We start from the raw sequence: 21922 nt of genomic DNA on the forward strand, positions 1-21922 counted from the left end.
GGACCCCATTGAAGCGAGGGAACATGGACCAAGTCTGGCTGGCTTGGCCTCCCAGGGGCCACCTGACAGGTCTGGCTGATGTTGGAATGCCAAGGGCTGCTTCTCATCAGCTCCTGGAGCAAAGGGGCTATGTGCTTTCCTTGCTATAGAAAAGAACTGTCTGTGTTCAGATGCCCATTACCAAAACTGGTATTATCCCTAAACAATTTCCTGTATGCAAGGTTATGTTTTAGGAAAAAACAGCCAGCTCTGGCTGTCCTTGAACTGTGGTGGTCACCTTTCATCTGCCTCTGAAAAAATGGGGCTGTGTTCCTTCATTCCTGTGGAAAAGAAATGGTCTTCTTGTCCATGGTCCATGGCCAAAATTAGAATGTGGCCTCCTAAAGTCCGTATATCCAAGGATTGCTCCCAGACAAAAGTAGCCAGGACAGACAGGATGGGTTAGCCCTGTCCTCTGGTAATTTTCACAGATCATGAGCTTAATATTTTTATTAGAAAACACCTTGGAGAGGGCCCAGGGATCTCCCAATGAGAGGTTTTGGGGGCTTGGGCACATGACCACTACATATGGACAAGTTACAGATGAGAAAGCCTGACTGGGTCTCTCTCCCTTCTGGCCCCACAGAGGTGCTGAGGCCGGCCCAGCCCCGTCTCGGCCGTGGGGCCGGGCGGCTCCTGCCGTGGGGCCGGGCCCCTTCCCAGGGAGCCGCCAGGCGCCATCGGCTGCCGGGCAGGGCAGGGGAGGCCGCGGGGCCGAGGCCGGGCCGTGGCTGCGGGTGCTGACATCTGGCCCTGCCGAGCCCTGCCCCGCCGCCAGCCCGGGCCCGGCCAGGATCCGCCGGGCCCCAGGAGCAGCCCCGGGCCGGGCCGGCTCGGCCAAGGCTCTGCCGCCCTTGGGCTTCGCCCGCAGCCGGCGGGCAGGGCAGGAGAAGCCATCGGCCCCGGCCGTGCTGCTGCTGGGCTCTGGCCTGGCTGCTGAGATCCTGGCCCTGCCCCAGCGCGGCCCAGCCTGACACAGCCCCAGCGCAGCCGCTGCAGAAACCTCCATGGCAAAACAGCTCCGGCCGCAAGCACCGAGCCCGGCCGGGCTCACGGAACCATCTGCAGCCCCGGGAGATATTGACTCTGCCAGTGCTGCCATCCTCCCTCCCGTGAGAGAAAAGGACACAGGGCAGGCACACAGAGGAGCAGCATGGACACACCGAGGGCAGGGAAGAGGAAGTTGAGTCCCAGATGGGAGGGATGAGGAGATGCCTTGATCTTGGGGCTGGAATCCTCTTGTAAAGCTATGGAGAAGGATGTCACTGATGCATCAGACTATCTTTTTCACTATAATGCATTGAAATTATGGGGAGATGACTTGTTTCAGCAAAGGCCTCCATGCTAAGTAAGCAAATGTTGAAGTAGCTGTGATCCAATGAGAGGTTTGAACAGAGAAAGGGAGAACAGTGATGAGACCCTGTGCCCTCAGGGAGAGAAGAAGACCTCTGTTCCCAGAGATGAAGATGATTTCAGAAACATATGAAGAGAACCTTTGCTCTTAAACAGCTCATTTTGAAACTAATACCCCATAACTTGGCCTGGCCCATAAACACAGCTGTGGGAAAAAGTGGGAAAAGATGGGAGGGAGTTCACGATTGCAGATTTCTCCAGGCCACTGCTATTTGTGAAAATGAAAACTCATGAGATAACTGTTTTCTTGTGGATAAGTCTCCATAACATTAACAAGAGGAACTTCTCTCCCTAAGTGAAGTGAAAAAAGACTATTTTAGAGGTGGTAAACTGACTGAAAATTTTAGGTTTTGTCTCTTTACATTGTCAGTTTTTATGGAGAGAGGAAGTGTTCTGAAAGTTTTGTTCTGATTCTTATTACTCTTTCTTTAGTTATTGTTAATACAATTTTATTTATACCCTTTTAAAATTTTGAAACCACTTTCCCTTTCTTCTAATCCTATCTCACAGCAGGAAATGAGTAAGTATATTCTAGTGAGTGCACTGGTAATTAGCCAGCACTGAGCCCACCACACTAATTGATGCATTGGCCGAGACATCTCAAAACGGTGAACCAAAATCACTACAGAAACTTCCTGATGAACTGCACCAGAGCAGAGAGAAAACAAGGCAGAGCCATGGTTTGTAAGGAATTGCTTGACCCTAATGAGCCCCGGGGTGCATTTGGAGCTGAGCCCTGGAACCTCAGGGCCTGAGAGGAGATTGCACAAACCTTTCCCGAAGTCAAAGTCAGAGAAAAACCCCAAAGTGGTTGGAGTCTAAAGCATTAATGGGAACTGCAAAGGTCCATCTATACCACAGGCTCTTCATGGAGTCCTTGGAGGAGAGAACTGGAGGCCAGGATGGCACAAAAACCTCTCAGAGACTGAAAATGGCGCAAAGAACTCTCAATGTGGAAAGGAAAATCCAAAGTACCTTACAAAAGTTAAGAATCTAAAAGTATTCATGAGCTCCACTGAGTGTCAGTATAAAGTTCTAAAGGGACTCATTAAAGCAGATAATTGGGGCCATGATTGCACAAACCTCTCATAGAGTCTGTAGAAAAAGGGAAACACCAAGTACCTTAAAAGAACTGAAGTACCATGAAGCATTAATAGGCCCCACTGAGTGTTGTTACTGACAAAGCCTCTCCAGGGATTAATTACAGCAGAATATTGGAGGCCATGATTGCAGAAACCTCTCAGAGACTCCAAGGCAAAAGCCAAAACCAAAGTCCTTTGAAAAACCTGCAGTCCCTGGGAGCATGAAGGAGCCCCCAGGGCCATTCCTGACCAAGGCTCCCCAGGGACTCCTTCCAGCAGATCCTTGAGGCCACTGGGATGTGGGCATGGGGGGGATGCTGAGGGCAGGAGCAGGGGCTGACAGTGCCCAGCCTGGCTGGGGCTGTGCCAGGAGGCCCCAGGGCCTCAGGACAAGGTGTCTCCTCACAGCCCTTGGTGGCACAGACCCTGCTGTGCCCCAGGGCACCAAGACTTGGCTTCTCTTTGTCCCCACCTGGCATCAGTGCCTCCAGTTCTCTGCTCTGCCTGGGGCCTGGGGACACTTTCTCAGTTGTGTCTCTCAGTGGGACCCATTAAAAGTCAGAGAAACTTTGGAGTTGGATTCTGACTTGGAGTTCTGGAGAGGTTTCTGCAGCTCCCTCTCAGGGCCTGATGTTCAGGGCCTGAGCACAAAGCCCCAGAGGGTCATTAAAGTCCTTGTGCTGTGTCTGTGCTGCTGAGCTGGGCCGGGCTCCTGGTACAGAGGGTGATCCTGGTAACCAAGGAGAGCTTCAAAAGCACATTTCTCTTGCTGAGCAGCTCTTCTCCCAGCCCAGCAGGGCTGGGGCACTGCCTGCAGCCAGCCCGGGCACAGCACAGAGGCACAGAGAGCTTCAATCAGTCAGGGCTGGGAAGGGGCTGAGAAGTGCCTGGGGCAGAATCACTGCCAGCCCTTGGCATGGGAACCTCTGGCTGCAGGACAATGCAGCTGCAGCTCCTGGAGAGATCTCCTAAAGCTGGAACATGCCAATGCCCACAGCCCCTGTGAGTGCATTCTCTGCTCATCTCCTGTGCAGAGCAGCCAGGGGTGCCCAGGGCTGTCCTGCAGAGCAGGGTCCTGCAGCCCAGGGCGCTGTGCTGGGCCAGGGACTCTGCTGCCTGCCAGGGACAGCTCTCAGCTGGTCCTGGAGCTGCTCCCAGCGCTGGGGGATAAGATCTGGGGGGAAGGAGACAGCTGGTAAATCTTGGAATGTTCTCCTTGTGTGGTGAGGATGCTGCATTGTTCAGGACTGTTCCCAGCATGGCATTTAACTCCACAACTTTTCCAAATAAGTTATACAGGGAGCATAGCAAGACAAGAACTTTATAAATGGGAAATTTCTGCGTTGTTATGTACTAATCTTTGTTGCCTGGATGGGGAATTCCCCATAGATATGCATCTCTCAGTTCATATTGAGAAAAAGAAAAGTTTTTTTTTACATCTAAATAAACCAGGCAGTAACAGAATTCAACACAGGGCCCCTTAGATGTAGCATCTTTGTGCTTTTTCCAGCCTGCTCAGGATTGCTCTGATGTTACCATCAGAGCTTGCAGAGCCAGAGCTGCCCCTGGGAAGTGCCTGAGCTGGGAGGGGTCTGCAGGGCAGAGCTGAGCCCCCAGGGCTGGGCTGGGCTCTGGCAGCTCTGGCAGGGCTCAGCCCTGGGCACAGGGAAGCAGCTGCTGGCAGGGACAGATCCAGGCAGCAGAGCCCTGGGCAGGCAGTGGGGGGAAAATGCCAGCAAGCTGTGCTGGGATATTTAAAGTTCTCTGCACACCCAGCTATTCCATAATAATTTTTCTTACAGATTCTCATGTGAAGCCACAGCAAATGTCCAACAGCAGCTCCATCAGCCACTTCCTCCTGCTGGCACTGGCAGACACGCGGCAGCTGCAGCTCCTGCACTTCTGCCTCTTCCTGGGCATCTCCCTGGCTGCCCTCCTGGGCAACGGCCTCATCATCAGCGCCGTAGCCTGCGGCCACCACCTGCACACACCCATGTTCTTCTTCCTGCTCAACCTGGCCCTCAGCGACCTGGGCTCCATCTGCACCACTGTCCCCAAAGCCATGCACAATTCCCTCTGGGACACCAGCACCATCTCCTACACAGGATGTGCTGCTCAGTTTTTTTTTTTCCTTTTCTGTGCTGCAACAGAACATTTCCTGCTGACCATCATGTGCTACGACCGCTACCTGTCCATCTGCAAACCCCTGCACTACGGGACACTCCTGGGCAGCAGAGCTTGTGCCCACATGGCAGCAGCTGCCTGGGCCAGTGGCTTTCTCAATGCTCTGCTGCACACAGCCAATACATTTTCCCTGCCCTTGTGCCATGGCAATGCCCTGGGCCAGTTCTTCTGTGAAATCCCCCAGATCCTCAAGCTCTCCTGCTCCAGATCTTATCTCAGGGAACTGGGGCGTCTTGTGGCTACTGGTAGTTTATCATTGTGTTGTTTTGTGTTCATTGTTTTCTCCTATGTGCAGATCTTCAGGGCTGTGCTGAGGATCCCCTCTGAGCAGGGACGGCACAAAGCCTTTTCCACCTGCCTCCCTCACCTGGCCATAGTCTCTCTGTTTGTCAGCACTATTATGTTTGCTCACCTAAAGCCTCCCTCCATCTCCTCCCCATCCCTGGATCTTTCCTTGTCAGTTCTGTACTCGGTGGTGTCTCCAGCCCTGAACCCCCTCATCTACAGCCTGAGGAACCAGGAGCTCAAGGCTGCAGTGTGGACACTGATGACTGGATGCTTTCAGGAACATTAAACTGACGGCCAATTTCTGTAAAACATTTGTATATAAATGTCATCTTTGATAAATCTTGTTGGTTTCATTTCAGAGGTTCTTATTCTTTGTTTTAGTTTTTTCAGATTGTCCAAAAGAAAGTATCATTGTTTGTGCCATTTCTCATTTTGTTTACCTCCACCTTCCCATTGACCACAGATTGTGTCAATGGGTGGTCTGTGCTCTCGACGGCTTTAAAGAAACTAAAGGATCTCTCAGCACAGTTTTCTGCAGAGATGTCCTTTTGTTGCCTTCTCTGGAGCTGCAGCAGCAATGTCTGTGTGCAGAGCTGGGGCAGATCAGTGCTGGCACAGCAGCTCTGCTACTGCTGGCCACACCATTCCTGATCCAGGCCAGGAGCCATTGGCCTTCTTGGCCACCTGGGCACTCTGCTGGCTCGTGTCCAGCCTGCTGTCCATCAGTCCCTGCAGGTCCCTTTCTGCCTGGCTGCTGTCCAGCCCCTCTGTCTCCAGCCTGTAGCGCTGCAGGGGTTGTTGTGGCCAAAGTGCAGGACCCGGCACTTGGACTTGTGAAACCTCACCTTGTTGGATTTGGGCCCTGATTCCAGCCTGTCCAGGTCCCTCTGCAAAGCCCTCCTACCCTCCAGCAGATCAACACTCACACCCAGCTTGGTGTCATCTGCAAAGATCTCCTTGGTTTCAAGGGGCCCCTCCGTGTCACAATGTCCCTTTGGTTACACCAGGCCCTGCACTCTCACACTGGTCTCCTTGGTTCCATGGGCCCCAAAATGTGACAATGGACTCCTCGGTTCCATGGGGTTCACAGTGTCACAATGTTCTCGTTGGTGCCGCAGTTTCACAGTGGCCCCTTGGTCCCATGGGGCCCCAGGGTGTCACAAAGGTCCCATGGTCACACGAGGTCCCACACTGTCACAATGCTCTCTGTGCTTCCACAAGTCCCCTCAGTGTCACAATGGACTCCTTGTTTCCACGAGGCCAAACAGTGTCACAACAGCCTTCCAGATTCCTTGAGGCCCCAGAGTGTCACAGTGGCCCCTTGGTTACACAAGGTCCTGCAGTGTCACAATGTCCCCTTGGTTCCATGAGGCCCTGCAGTGTCAGAAGTGCCCCTTGGTTCCACTGGGCCCTGGACTCTCCCAATGCTCTCCTTGGTTTGGCAGTGTCACAGTGGTGAAACCCCTCGGTCACACGAGGCCCCGCAGTGTCACCATGGCCTCTGTGGTTCCACCAGGACCCAGTGTCACGGGGACTCCCTGGTTCCATTGGGCCCCAGAGCACCACAATGGAGCCCTGGTTCTATGGGGCTGCACAGTGTCACCATGGTCCTCTTAGTTCCACGAGGCCCTGCAGGGTCACAATGGCCCCAGAGTGTCCCAATCATCACAGAATGACAGAATCAAATAGGCTGGAAAAGACCTTTGGGATCACCAAGTCCAACCAATGCCCTAATACCGCCTTGTCACCCAGACCATGCCACTGAGTGCCACTGGAGAGGGACAGTGACTCTGCCACCTGCCCCCTGGCTTGCCATTCCAATGCCCACTCACCCTTTCTGTGAAGAACTTCTTCCTCTTGTCCAGCCTAAACCTCCTCTGGTGCAGCTGGAGGCTGTGTCTTCTTGTCCTGCCCTCCAGCAGATCCACACTCACACCCAGCTTGGTGTCACCTGCAAATCTGGGGATGGTGGGCTCGATCCCCTCCCCCAGATCATCGGTGAAGATGTTAAACAGGACTGGGCCCAACACAGATCCCTGGGGACAGCACCAGGGACTGGACACCAGCTGGGTGCAGCACCGTCCCCACCCCTCTCTGGGCCCAGCCTCCAGCCAGCTCTTCCATCTCCCAGCCAGGAGGGAACCTGCCCAAGCCGTGGGCTGCAGCTTTTCCAGGGAATGCTGTCAGAGACAGTGTCCAAGGCTTTGCTGAAGTTCAGATGGACACATCCACAGCCTTTCCCACATCCACAGGTGGGTCACCTGGTTATAAAAGGAGATCAGGTTGCTCAGGCAGGACCTGCCCCTCTTAAATCCACGCTGGCTGGCTCTGACCCCTCGGCCATCCTGTGGGTGCCCTGTGGTGGCTCTCAAGGTGATCTGTTCCATAACCTTGCCGGGCACCGAGGTCAGGCTGACAGGTCTGGAGCTCTCCAGATCCTCCTTCCAGCCCTTCTTGGGGATGAGCTCACACTGGCACCTCCAGTGCTCTGGGACCTCCCTGGTGAGCCAGGACTGATGGTAAATGGTGGGGAGCAGCTTGGGGAGCTCATCCACCAGCTCCCTCATCCCCCTAGGATGGATCCCATCTGATCCCATCCACCTGTGAGCATCTGAGTGGCTCAGCAGGTCAGCAGCTGCTTCCTCCTGGATTACAGGGGCCTGTTCTGCTCCCTGTGCCCATCTACCAGCTCAGGAGAACTCTTGTCCTGAGGACAACCTGTCCAAATATTGAAAACTGAGACAAACAAGGTCTTAAGTAGCTCAACCTTTTCCTTATCTTTAGTTACTCTATTTTCCAATGCATCCAAAAAAGGGTAGAGGTTCTCCTTATTCCACGTTTTCTTATGAATTTATTCATAGACACACTTTTTATTATTTTTCACAGAAGTGGCCAGGTTAATCTCTTATTGAGATTTTACCTCTTTCCTTTATTTTCCTCCATGACCTAACAACATTCTTAAACAATTCCTAAGCTGCCTGATCTTCTGTCATAAGTTAATGCACCTTCTTCCTTCCCTTGAGTTCCCACAAAAGCTCCATGGGCAACCAGGACAGTCATTTTCCTCACCACCTCATCTTTTGCCACACTAGGACAGGCTGCTCCTTCCCCCTTAAGATTACTGTCTTGAACTGTGTCCATCCTCCCTGGACCCCTTGGTTTTTAAGGGCTGTTTCCCATTAAAAAAATCAGTACCTGATTTGGTACTCCCCAAATCTGCATCCTAAGTCGGCCAAAGTCTGCCCTTCCTCATTCCAGTGTGGAAGTTTTGTTGCTGCCCCTCCTTCTTTCACAGATCATTGAAAACTTGATTATTTTATGGTCACTGTTCCCCAGGCAGCCTCCAACCCCCACATCTGCCACCAGCCCTTCTCTCTTTGTGAGCAGCAGCAGACAGAGCTTTCCTTGGGAGTGGAGTGTTACCAAAAATTCGCTAAAACAGAAAACTCCTTAACACCAGTGCAGCATTAAGAAGCAGCATTCTTTATTCAGGGGGATGCACGGGGGATAGCTCCTCCCAAAGCTGAGCATGCTGAGTACAGGAAAGTTTCTGTTCATATTCTGTATTTTGCACACATATTCATTGATTGTTCTGGACTAAACACACATCTGATAATCATTTCCCCAAAACCATTAACATATTTCCCCTCCCCTTTACCCATGTGTTCTTCTGTCCTGGGGGTCTCTCTGGTGGTCCCTGGTGGTCGTGAACCCAAATGTTCCTATGGGCTTGGCTGAGCTGGCAGGACACTGAGGCTGGTGAACTTCCAGTTCCCCTTGTCCCACAATGGGCATTGTGTGGTCTCCATAGGCCCGGGGTTTTGGAGAACAAGCTCCAGGTGTTAGCTCACCTGCTGGAGACAATTTATCATCTGGTTACATGAGGTCAAAGAGTGGGCTATGACATCACATGAGTGATCTGTGACAGAATGGTCCATGACATCACAGAGTGGTTAATGTGATGTCATCAAGAAGTTATGACATCATAGGCCATCTCTGTGACATCACAGAGCAGGCTTAGAGATCACAGGACAGAGCTCTGAAATTGCAGAGCAGACTGTGACATCACAGAGTTGGCTGTGACATCAGAGACCAGCTGTGTGACATTACAGAATGGTCTGTGACATCTCAGAGAGGCTCTGTGACATCCCAGAGGGGCTGTGTGACATCCCAGAGGGGCTGTATGACATCCCAGGAGGGCTCTGTGAGGTCACTGGGTTGGTCACTCAGCCCCAGATCCCCCTCACAGTTTCTCCCAACAAGTCCAATGCTGTTCATGCCCAGCAGGATCCCTGTCCCCCGGTATCCCCCCGGTCCCCCTGGAGCCACAGCCTCCACCAAAGGATGTTCCACAGGATCTACCAAAGAGCCTGACATGGGGACAAGGGGCCAGGGCTGTGTGACCAGGACATCAAGGACGTGGATTATCCAGGTGCCTGTGGCCTGGGTTGGGTTCCCCAGGGCAGGAAAGATGTCTGGCAGCTGGAGCAGGGTTAGGGAAGGGCCTCCAAGGTGGGACTGGAGCCCTTGGGCTGTGAGCAGAGGCTGAGGGAGCTGGGCTTGTCCAGCCCAGAGCAGGGAAGGCTGAGGGGCTCCTCATCCCAGCCTGGCAGTGCCAGCGAGGAGGGGATGGAGAACACAGAGCCAGGCTCTTCACCGGTGGCCTGGTGGGAGACAAAAGCCAATGGGTGTAAGGGGAAAGAGGGGAGATCAGCCAGGCCAGGAGGAGATGAAATGAGTCAGGCTGATTTCAGCATTTCCTCAGCACCAAAAGCAGCCTGACCTCCCTTCTCCATCCACCACTGACAGCTTTGCACATCAGGAATTATTTGAGCTGTTTTGCCCCCACTTCAGCATGAGCATCCTGATACAAGAACCTAACTGTGTTTATATCTATCACAGAACCACATTTGTCAGAAATTCATTCTAGCATGAAAATCACTTGTGGATGGTGGACTCATCAGACACTGCTGGGATCATGCACATAGTTCAACCATGGTCTGTTGGCCATGAAGAGAAACTTTCTGTGCCTCTGAGTCTCACGAGTTCCTGACCCCCAAAGGACACAAACCTGATGAGTTGTGGTTCCCACTCCAGTGGTGGCACTGGGCCCTCCCTCCATCACCAGAGCAGAGCTCCCTTGTCCCAGAAAGTCCCTGGTAATGCAGGGATGAAGGAAACAGGCTGTGGGGATCAGGGGCAGGGCACGGCCAGGGATTTGGGGTGGTTGTGAGCCCAGGGCAGGACCTGGCCCTTGGCCTTGGTGAACCTCATCCCATTGTCCTGGGCCCACAGCTCCAGCCTGTCCAGATCCCTCTGCAGAGCTTCCTGCCCTCCAGCACAGCCACACTCCCACCCAGCCTGGGCTCACCTGGAACTGCCTGAGGGTGCCCTCGATGGCCTCGTCCAGATCAGCAATAAAGAGATTTCACTGACCTGGCCCCAGTCCTGAGCCCTGGGGACACCCCTGGATGTGACGCCATTCCTCAGCTGCTCTGAGTGCCAGGAGGTGGATGGGGGAATTGGTGGGGAGGGGTGGAGACAAACTGTTATTGATTGTCAGTCATGAAGGGTCTTGAGTTTCATATATGTTCAGACAGCGTTAAAAGGTGCTGGGGCTAAATATAAATTGGACATTGGTGATATCAGTCTATTAACAGGAAAATAACAATTCTCTCTGCCCTGTTTTCAATATAGTATATTCCCTTTGTATACATTTCTGAAATCTGTCTAATTAACCACTGAAGAATTGAGGACTTGAATTATTCCCATGGGTTTTTCATTGTTATGGCACTTTGAACAAATGTTTAGAAGCCTTTTGTCACTGAATTCCTGAACTGAAGAGCTCAAGAAAGAAGAGGCCTCTGGAGCAGTAAAATTCATCATCAACCCCCAAGGGGCTGAGGATCCATCCCCATCAGAGCAGCAATGAGCAGAAATGGGCACAGCTCTGTGGCTGCCCCAGCTCTGGGATGGGCCCTGGGCCTGGAGCAGGAGCAGCTCTGGAGGGCCCCAGGGCTGGGGCTCTTGTGCTGGCCTGGGCAGATGGGATGGCAGGAGGGGCTGCAGAGCTCTCAGCACCTCAGGCAGAGGGGAGCAGGGCAGCCAGGGAGCTCCTTTGGCCTTGGCCAAGCCCCTTCCCCCATGGTGGGGCTGAGTCCTGGCTGAGCTGCAGCTGCTGCTGTGCCCTTGGCAGGGGCTGAGGCCGTGGGGCAGTGCCCAGAGCAGCCTGGGCTGAGCAGAGCTGTGGGGCCAGAGCCGGCTGGGCTGTGCTGGGGAGAGGCCCTTGGTGCTGCCCAGAGCTCAGGGCAGCTGGCAGAGCTGGCAGGGAGCTGGGCTGGGCTGGGAGAGCCTGGCACAGAAACCATCAGTGTCCATGGCTGTGCTGGAGACCAAGGCTGGAGCAGGGAAATGCAGGGCTGCTGTGCCATGGGGAGGGCATGGAATTCCAGCACACACCTCAGCTCTCTGATGGTCCTGGCACCATGCTGGGCCCTGTTCCAGACTGGAGCAGAGCAGATGTTGATGGCACAGGAGCCCTGCGGGGCTGGCAGGGACCTGCAGCTTGCAAGGTGCTCTGCTCTCCCTCAGCTCCTCTCTGAGAGATCCAATCCCAGCTCAGCACCTCAGGGCACAAGTGGCACTGCCTGGTCATGGGCACACAGCTGATGTCTGCCTGGAAAAGGGCCACAGATGTTATTACTTGTACATTTCATATTACAAATGGTTATTTTTTTTTTCTGGGTCACTTGAGAATGGTTAAGAAATGGCAAAGTTTTCCCACAAGGATCGGGAATTTCCTGGAAGTGTACTGATGGCATGAGGAGAAATACTGATCTTGCCTTCTATTTGCATCACCAATATTCAATTTATTATATCGCCTCCCTCTTCCTTCAGGATTTTCCAAGTCTTCTGTTGAAATGGGTATGTCTAAGGACATCTCTTCACTAGACCAACTGGATCTATGTCCTTCCTGGTGCTCCCAGATTTCCTCATCTAGGTGCTCTCGGGTCATTCAAGTGCCTCTCCACTGACTGGTTTCATGCTTTGAGCTTCAGGGAGTTGTCCACTCTTTCAGAAGTTCAAATAAATATCACATTAGTCAACATTGTAATTGTGTTTTTGTCCATCACAGAATTGCCTTTTCTTATGTCTTTGTCTAAAACTGTCCCTGTATAGAAATCCCTTGGGGACGGGGAACATGTCAGATGCTGCTGGGACATCCCAGAGAGCTGAGGGAAGAGTTGTGATGATTATTAAATTGTTCAAATGTTCAACTTGTGTTAGCTGACAAGAAACCTTTCTGTGCCTCTGAGTGTCACCAGTCCCTGAGCCCAAAGGACACAAACCTGATGAGTTGTGGTTCCCACTGCAGGGGCACTTGGACCTTGGCTCTGCACAGGAGAGCTCTTCATCCACTTTCCCTCTTTTCCTCCCTCTGGGCATGGAGGCAGCTCCTGCCTTCAGCCTGTGACTTGTGTGTGCAAAGAGCAAATCTGGGCAGAATCGGGGCAGGGAGGGTTTAGGGGGACTTTGGGATCTGTGCTGGGCACAGAAGGTGTTTTCCATTTCTCTGAGACTGTCTGCTGTGCACAATGGATTTAATATCCAGCAGAGGAATGACTTTTGCATTGGATGGAGCTGTGCCTTCCCTTGGCTTTGTTGGCTGGCAATAAATGAACATCCCTCTGTGTCTGGGGCAGCTCCTTCTCCAAGGAAAGCAGGTGGGAGTTGGAGCCCAGGAGCTGAAACCTGCAGGTGCAGCCTGGGCTGGAGGGAGCTCAGATTTGCTCAAGGCTGCTCTGAGTGCCAGGGCTTGGATGGGGGAAATGGTGGGGTGGGGGTAGGGACAGAGTCTGATGGATTGTCAGCCACAAAGGCTCTTGATTTTCATATCTATTCAAACTGTAGGAGGAGGTACTTGGATTCAGTGTCAATTGGAGATTGCACATATCAATGTATTAACTAAAAAATCAAAACGGGACCTAAAAATGGTTTCTCTCTCCCTGTGTAAATAAAATTAATTCATTTCAACTACACTAATGGAATCCGCCTAACCAACCACAAAGGATTTGAAAGCTTAAATCAAATTATTTCCAGAGGCTTAGCTTGTTAAGGTGTTCTGAATGTTAATGAGCCCTGGGGCACTGAATTCCTGAACTGAAGAGCTGAAGGCTGAAGAAGCCTCTGGAGCAGTAAAATTCAGCAGCAGCCTCCAAGTTGCTGAGGATGTCAGCAGCCCCCACTGAGGCCATCCCTGCCCAGAGGCCCTGGGGGAATGGGCAGACAAGGAGAGCATCCCTGGGGCTGGGGCAGCAGAACTCAGAGGCACCAGCGGCTCCAGCTGGGAACGGAGTGTGGGATGGGGCTGTGAAAGCCCTGCCTGGGCTGTGCCAAGCAGAACAGACAAGCCTTGACCCCCATCCACTAAAAAACTCTCTCAAGGAGACATTTAAATGGAGTGACAATAATTTGTGTCCTCTGAGTTGGATGCACTGGAGCAATACTATCAAGAGTTTCTCAGGAGCTCTAAACAACAAAACTGCCTTTACTGGGAAATTTAGAAAAATCAGTGAAACTTTGGCAAACATTTTAATATGGCATTCAAACAACCAAAAAAACTCAAAGCATTAACTTGGCCCACTCAACTTCACAAACTCTTAGCCTGTTCAATTTTATGTTAATCAATATTTGCAAGAATACAGAAATAGAAGAAATAGATACAGAAAGAGAGAAAAATAAGATACAGAGAAGCACACACACAGCTACCGACTCCTGGATTCCAGCAATGTTCAGATGGAAATTCCAAGAGGAGGTAGGGTCAAGATGTGTGCTTGCCTTGTGGTCAGCCTTAAACACCCCTCGGTGTTCCTGGGCCCTTCCCCCAGGTGGGACCTGGGGTCATTTGGTCACTCAGGAGCTGGGCTGGGGCTCCAGAGGTGGCTGTGGAGCATTGCCTGTGCTGTGCCAGGGACTGGCAGACACTGCTGGGCTGGGATAGAGGCTCTGGGGGGATTGGGGTTCCAGGGCAGGGCAGGGCTGGGGTTCCAGGGCAGGGCAAGGCTGGACCTGCCCCTTCCTCCCCCACACATGAAATGTTTCCAGCCAACAATCTCCTCCAGTCTGTCACAACAGTCAACATTGGAGGTGAAATCCCAATATGGCCATTGGCACCTGCAGGAGAAGGACAGTTCTTTTCCATAGGAAGGAAAGCACAGACTCCCACTGTTTGGAAGGCAGGTGAGAGCCTCATTAGGCCAAGGCCAGCCAGACTTTTCAGGAGAGGCAGATTTTGTCTGGGGGCAATCTTTGGAGATAGGGAACTTTGGAGACAATCCCAATTTCGGCCATGAGCACCTGGAGAAGCAGGACAGTTCTTTCCCAAAGGAAGGAAAGCGTGGAGCCTTCCCCTGTGTTTTGGAGGCAGATAAGCAGTGACCCTTACCAAATGACTGCCTGCCACATTTGTCCTGGCAATATGTCCATGGGAACAATCCCTGGATATAAGGAAATGGAGGTGAAATCCCAATTCTGGCCATGTGTGCCTAGAGGAGAAGGAGAGTTCTTTTCCATGGGAAGGAAAGCCTCGCGCCCCAGTGTTTCAATAGCAGATGAGAAGAGACCCTGCAGGTGCCAAGCTGTCAGGCAGCCCCTGGAGGTCAAACCAGCCAGACCTGTTCCATGTTCCCTTGGTTCCTTGGGGCCCCACAGTGTCCCAATGGTCTCTGTGGTTCCTCAGGCCCCACAATGTCACGTGACTCCTCTGTTCCATGAGGCCACAATGTCACAATGGATCTTTGGACCCTGGGGGTTTGCAATGTCACAATGGTCTCCTTTGTGCTCCACAGGGTCACAATGGAGCAGTGATGACACGAGGCCCTGCAGTGTCACAATGGACCTTTGGTTCCCTGCAGCCCTGCAGTGCCACAAAGGCCTCTTGGTTTCACGAGGCCCCACAGTGTCACAATGGTCCTCTTGGTTCTGTGGGGACCCCCGGGGTCACAATGGTCTCACTGGTGTCATGAGGCATCACAGTGTCACAATGCTTTGCTTATTCCATGGGGCCTCACAGTGTCCCAATGTATTCCATGATCCCATGAGTTGCCTCAGTGTCACAATGATCTCCTTGGTTCCATGGTGCCCCACAGTGTCACAATGGTCCCTTGGTTTCACAGGCCGCACAGTGTCACAATTGTCCCTTGGACCTGCCATTTTGTAAGGTTTTCATTTTGGATTTTGTGTGTGTTTTCCTCCTGATTTCCTTTTATAGTAGTGTAGTAGTAGTAGCTTAATAAGTTTTTTTCCCCTGTTATTAAGCTTGGGCCTGCTTTGCTCTTTTGCCGATCGCACTTCTCAGCATTCAATTGAGAGGTTGCATTTCATTGGGGCGCTGGCATTGTGCCAGTGTCAAACCATGACAATATTTTCACACTTTTATAAGTTTTGGTTCGTTTACATATTGGGGTTAATTGTCCAATTACACCTTCAGATTACTGCAGCCCCACCCTCCCAGTCTGCTCTCCTCAATTCGCTGTTATTTTCACTTTTTGGGCCCGAAGCTGCAGCGTTGTCCTTGGTTCTTGGGCTGTAAAAGGATTGTTTTGTCTGACTACACTGTGAAGAGTACTTGCTGACACTCTGCATGAAGTTCAGAGTTACAGACTGATGCAGGACATAATCTGGAAAATATGAAAGCTAAAACTTAAGGCATCAGCCTGTCCCATGTTCCCTTGGTTCCATGGGGACACACAGTGTCACAATGGCTCCTCGTGACACTCTGGGCTCCACAGTGTCACCCTGGGCCCTTGGATCCATGGGAGCTTCGCAATGGTCCCCTCTGATTCCACGAGGTCCCCACAGTGTCACAACTGATCCATGGCTCGATGAGGTTCCCCAGAGTCACCAGGGTGTCCTTGGACCTGCCTTGTCACAACTGACCCATGGCTCCATGAGGCTCCATGAGGTTCCCCAGTGTCACCGTGGTCGCTGTCAGAGGCTGGATGAGATCAATGTCCCCAGACACCTTGGGCTGAGCTGTCAATCAGTCACACAGATGGGACAGCGCTGACCCAGCTCTGAACACCTGAGATATCAGAAGTCCCAGCTGGGGGGAGGCCCACGAAGGCCCAGGGGCTTAAAACCAAGGAGCACAAGGTCAGCCCCTGGTATGGACTCTGCCTTCTCCTGGGGTTTGTGTCTCACCCACACTGGAGCCCCAAGAGCTGGGAGCCACATGTGTGTCATTCTGTGGAGCTTCTGTCTTCCTGTATCTCTCTCTCTTTCCTCTCCTTCTAATGCTCTTTATATGGAACATTTGTGGGTACCAGAACAACTTCAGTGTTTAGGGCTTTCCAGGCTAAATGGGCTGAGTGAATGAAGTTACTGCTATGACAAGGGATTTAAGTTGGATGGATTTGTATTAAATGCTTTTCCAAAGTTTCTTGTTCTTTTGTACTTTGCCAGTAAAATTTTGGGGGTCCCGAATGGGCGCTGAGGGCACTTCGGGGTCCCGGAGGGTCTGGGGGACACTGATGGGACAGATGGGGGCGGTACCGGGGTTCTGTGGAGCGCGGGGAATGACGGGCGTTGTAGTCACGGCTTTAATGGGGCTCTATGGGGCCGCAGAGCATGACGGGAATTGTAGGCAAAAGAAAAGATGGCGGAGCCCCCAGGCCCCGCCCCCAAAGCCATGATCCATGGCGCTGATTGGTTGGGGCTGTGATAGGCAGGAGCCTCGGCCAATGGGAGCCAGTGCGGGCGGGAACAGCCCATTCACCCCCTCCAGTCCCTCCCAGTACAGCCCAGTTCATCCCCAGTACAGCCCAGTACAAGCCCAGTGCCTCTCCAGTCCCTCCTAGCCCAGCCCAGTTCATCCCCAGTACAGCCCAGTACAGCCCCAGTGCCCCTCCAGTCCCTCCCAGCACAGCCCAGTTCATCCCCAGTACAGCCCAGTACAGCCCCAGTGCCCCTCCAGTCCCTCCCAGCACAGCCCGGTTCATCCCCAATACACCTGAGTTCATTCCCAGGCCCTCCCAGTCCCCCCAGTGCCATCCATATCCCGCTCCAGTGTCCCCCAGCCTTCCCCACAGCGTTCCTGCCCATTGCGGGGCAGCGGCGCAGACGGAATGTCCTGCGGCCCAAACCTCCTGCTCCTGCCACACAGCGCCAGCCTTCTCCCCTCCTCCTCCTCTCCCAGCACGGCACAAATTCCAGCTCGGAGGAGGCTTCCCCAGAGAGGGCTCCGGCTCCTGTCTCAGCCCGAGTGTCCCTGCAGAGGAACAGGGCATCTTTCAGGCACTTCCACAAGCTCAGGGTTCCCATTTCATGGCGAATCTGGGATGCCGGGGGAGAACGCCGGGGCATGGCCGGCCCGGGGCGCTCGGGCGGCGCTCGGGGCCGCTCCTGGCCCGGGCCGAGCGCTGACAGCCGCGTCCCGCCCGCAGGGAAGGCGCAGGAGGCCCGGCAGGAGCGGCCCCGGCGGGTTCGCTGCTGGGCAGCGGCGGCTGCGGCGGCGGCTGCGCGGCCACGCGGCTCTCGGACGGCGCCCGGGGAGCGGCGGGGCCGGCGGCGGGCACGGAGGAGGGGAAGGAGGAGGAGGAGGGAGAGAAGGAGAAGGAGGAGAAGGATGGGGCTGTGCGGGGCAGGCGGCGAGCTCAGCCCGCTGCTGCCCTCGGCTCGCAGGTGGCCATCAAAAGGGTGCCAGGGAACCGCGTCCGGCGCCGGGGCGAGCTGGTGATGAGCGGGGCCAGCGGCAGAAGCCGGGCCGTGCCGGGCGGGGCTGAGCCGGGGCCCGGCAGGGTGGGAGCTGCCAGGACGCCTGGAGGGAGAGCGGGCGTGGGGCCAGCGCAGGGCGCAGAGCATCCCGGGCTGGCCGAGGGGTTCCCGACCCCCGGCACGGCATCAGCCCCACTGACGGCATCGTGCTCCTCCCGCAGCCCCACGGCACCAGCGCACCCTGGAGATCGCGCTGCTGGACAAGGTCTCCTCTGGCTGTGCTGGTGTCATTCAGCTCCTGGAGTGGCTTCAGCTCCCCGACAGCTTTGTGCTGGTGCTGGAGCATCCGGAGCGCTGCCAGGACCTGTCGGGTTTCCTGGCGGAGCGGTGGTTCCTGCCGGAGGAGGAGGCGCGGGGGCTGCTCCGCCAGGTGCTGGAGGCTGCAGCATCCCCCTGATGAACTGTGTCAGTGTTCCACAGGAACCCTGTCCTACAGCCCACCAGAGGGGATCCACCAGCAAGGCTACCACGGCGAGGCAGCGATGATCTGGTCCCTGGGCCTCCTGCTGCACCACCTGGTCATGGGGAAGCACCCGTTCAGGAGGGGCCAGGAGATATCTGGGGTCAGATCTTGTTCCCAGGACGGCTCTCTCAAGGTGGATCCTCATCTCTGGCCTCGGGAGCAATACCAGTGCTGGGAGACAGCAGCAGCTCATGCGCATCCTGCTCTGGTAGCTGCTGAGGAGGTGGCACATGTCCTGCTCTCCTGCTCTCCTCCAAACAGAAAATCCATGGGGAAGTTTAGGCCCACCTCTAAGCACACCCAGCATGGCCTGGGCACGGGAAAAGGGGGCAACTTCTCCAAATGACTGGTGATTTCTGGTTTCTCTCCCCAGAGTGCCAGGATGTCATTAAGAGGTGTTTGTCCATGCAGCCCTTGGACAGGCCATCCTTAGAAGAGATTTTCCGTGATCCATGTTCCTCTGCCCTAGAAGATGGGAGAGATCCACATGCACAGTTGGATCCAGGGGCCTGGCAGGTAACAGCTCCACACATCTCTTGGCACTCAGTAGCAAAGCCAACCAGACAGGTTTTGTCCTGCCTGTAGCTCTGAGCAGGGGTCAGCAGGAGGGAACACAGCTCATGGGCTGTAGCTGAGCTGGAGACCTGGTGTGGCAAGCACTGGTGGCCAACATCCCCCTGGTTTTGCTTGCCATGGTTCATGGATGGCTGGGGCCCTGGGCAGAGCCCTGACAGCCTGGTCTGGCCCAGGGAAGAAGGAGCCCCTGGAGAAGCTGTCCCAGGTGGGGCTGCTGCTGCTGGGGACAGTGAGGATGACGTCAAGGATGACAACCTCTTGCTCCACCTGGTCTCTGACAGGCTGAAGATGGTGGACTTTGATTCTGACACCTTCTCCAAAGCCAGGTTCCACAGGGAGTTTGCAGATGAGTCCACACACAGGGGGATGCTCCCAGATTTGGGCATTGCACAGCCTGGCTGGGAACCAAAGGTTCCCCCTTTGCGGGGGCGGATGCAGCTGATCCTTCAGTCGGCTGCCAGGCTGCTTTTGGAAGGGCTGGGGACATGGGCTGGGGTGGATATGAAATGGGAGTGGGCTCCTCGCCCTGACAACAGCCCCCAGCACCCACCGTGCCTCGGGCTGGGGCTGGGCTGGGGCAGCCAGCCCGACACAAACAAACCCCCATGGTGGGAGCAGAGGTGGGACTCCAGACCCTGTGCAGGGGCTGCTTTGCTTTGCAGGCAAGGAAGGGCTTGGGCTGCTCCACTGCCCTTGTTTGCTTTGGGATCACCATGGGGGCAGTGCAGGGGAAGGGAGAAAGCCTGGGATTCCCTCACCCATGGTGGGTTTTTCCCTGGCACGCAGGGGTTGGGCCTTCCTTAAGGCCCTGACAGAGGTAAGATTTTTGACCTTTTTTCTTGTTCCCCTTTTTCTCTGTAACCTATTTTCCATAATTTGATGTTTGTTTTTCTAGAGGAAGCGTTCTAGGTGGGGCCCAGTCTGGATCAGGACGTGCTTGGGAGCAGCTGCGGCGTGGATGGGCTGTGCCCTTGGAGAAGGCTGAGGGCATCGTTTGGGACCAGCTTTTCTTCCAGTGGGGGCTGGCGTGAGGTGGGTCCTGTCTGCTGGGGATGGTGGGATCAGAGCTCTGGGGAGATGGCAGCGAGCACAGGAGCGTCCTGCTCTGGGCAGCTGCTGAGGGCTGGAGGTGCCGTGGCTGGCTGCAGGCTGGGCACATGTCCTGCCCTCCTGCTCTGCTCCCAAAGGCAGCAGTGATGGGCAGCTCTGGGCACAGCTCTGGCACGGCCAGCATGGCCTGGGCACCGTGGGCGGCTGGGACAAGGGGACAGGAGCCTTCAGCTGACGGGGCTTTCTGGTTTCTCTCCTTGCAGCCGGGCTGTGCGGGTACTGAGGCTGCTCTGGGCTCTGCCAGGGCCCTGCTGGAGCTCAGCACTGGGCTGCAATCAGCCAAAGGAGAAATGGGGTGACCTGCAGCACAGACTGGCTTGAGCATTTTAGCAATACAGCTCAAGAAAACATGCAGCCACCCAAAAAATAAACTTGTTCAATAACTTCTGAAATGAAATCAATCTGGGATGACCCCAAATGACTTTTTGCAGCTTGCTCAAGCAGTAGCTCAGCCCTTCTCTGAACTGTTCTCTCTTCTCCCTGCCTTTTACATCCCAACTGCTTCCTCTTTTCCCCCAGTGAGTTCCCAGCCCATTCCTGTCTCCATCACACTGTTCCCTTCCTTGGTGCCCCTCGCCATGAGGAAGGCCAAGCCCCAGGCTAAGGGACTCATCCTGTCACTGGCTGAGGAGCAGCAATGTCTCAGAGGTCTGGTGGGATTTTAGTGTCATTCAGAGCTGCTCTCCAGCCCCCAGCTCTCCTCACTGCTGAGTTCCCGCTCCTTTTTCCTTGTCCTTGCAGCAGGATGAGCTCTGTGAATCCCCTGGAGCCTCCCCACTCTTCCCAGCCCACGCACCCACCTCAGTTAGGCTGAAGCAGCAGCTTCTCTGTCTCCTCTGGCACACCAGTGCAGTCTCCTGTGCGGGGAGCCCCAGCCCCAGAGCACAGCACTCAGCAGTGCAGTTGGGGCTGGAGCAGCTGCCCTGCAGCCCTGCCTTGGCTCTTTGTGGCAGGGAATGCTCCCTGTTTGCAGCTGTCCCTGCAGGATGGCCCCAGGGCAGAGCCCAGCCGGGCTCCCACTGCAGCCCCTGAAGCTTGGGGCAGACAGTGGTCCCAGAGCTGAGGTTCACGGGGAGCTCCCCGAGCTGTGCCTCGCACTCTGTTGCCGTGTCACCGTGCAGGCTGGCTTGTACGGGGTGAATGTACCAGCCCTGGTTTGACTGACAGGGGCCGGGCCCATCACATCTCTCCCAAGGCTGCAGGCATTGCCCAGGCCAGAATCTGAAGGGGCACAGAGATCAGAGCAGTGAAATCATCCAGACTGGGTATTTTAAAGGCCCTTTAGAAGGAAGGGCTTTAGAATAAATGTGCTCTGTTTGCCACATAAACATCGGGGTGAGTGGTCTCTTTGGCTCCAACCCACTTTCCTACCCGAGCCAACGTTACCCTCTCCCTCACACGTCCCCCCCGTGCCTTCCCACTGCCTTGTCCTGTCAGGGCTCTCACAGCCCCTCATCCCTTTGTGGCCCCGTCCCCTCAGGTTCTCCCCAGCCCGGCCAACCTGCCCGGCAGCAGCGCCGCAGCCCCACAGGAGCTCCAGAGGAGCCCCACCAAGAGGCACCTGGGAGCCCTCAGCAATCCAGCCAGCAACACACGGGCAGGAGGACACGGATGGCGCTTCCTGCCTGGGACAGGGCTTGTGGCCATCTCCAGGCACCGCTCTCACAGAGATCCCCACAGCTCCAGCCCCTGCCCGTCTGCTCTGTGGGCAGCACAGAGGCTTCAGCAGAACCACCAAAGGCCAAGGGGCTTCTGGCCATTTTCCCTGCAACCCTGCATGCCTGGGCAGCTTGCTGAGCCCAGGAACCATTTTCTCCCTCTTCCCCTAGGCCCTGCAGAGCCTGGGCAGCAAAAGAAAGATCCTGGGAGTCTGTCTATAGCAACACATCCTATATTTCTACGCTAAAGAAAAACAAAAAATATAGAAAAGAACAATCTTAAAGAAACAAAACAGTCCTGCTGGCTTGGGTGGCCCTGCAGACAGAGCCTCTGG

The 21922-nt window shown here is 54.6% G+C and overlaps 2 protein-coding genes across 2 annotated transcripts in view; both read left to right on the forward strand.

Moving 5' to 3' along the window:
- Positions 1-21922, forward strand: part of LOC144246964 (uncharacterized) — a 712254-nt gene that overhangs the window by 152474 nt on the left and 537858 nt on the right. The gene's annotated exons all lie outside the window — the stretch shown is intronic.
- Positions 4360-5336, forward strand: LOC144247636 (olfactory receptor 14J1-like). The gene has a single exon (XM_077788954.2). It carries the CDS (start codon positions 4360-4362, stop codon positions 5290-5292), a length of 933 nt encoding a protein of 310 aa, XP_077645080.2. The 3' UTR covers positions 5293-5336.

The sequence above is a fragment of the Lonchura striata genome, chromosome 35, assembly GCF_050655825.1.
Source record: "Lonchura striata isolate lonStrDom1 chromosome 35, ASM5065582v1, whole genome shotgun sequence".
Classification (NCBI taxonomy): domain Eukaryota; kingdom Metazoa; phylum Chordata; class Aves; order Passeriformes; family Estrildidae; genus Lonchura; species Lonchura striata.

Coding starts and splice junctions, on each gene's coding strand:
- LOC144247636 (XM_077788954.2), top strand. CDS start 4,360: ATGTCCAACAGCAGCTCCATCAGCCACTTCCTCCTGCTGGCACTGGCA.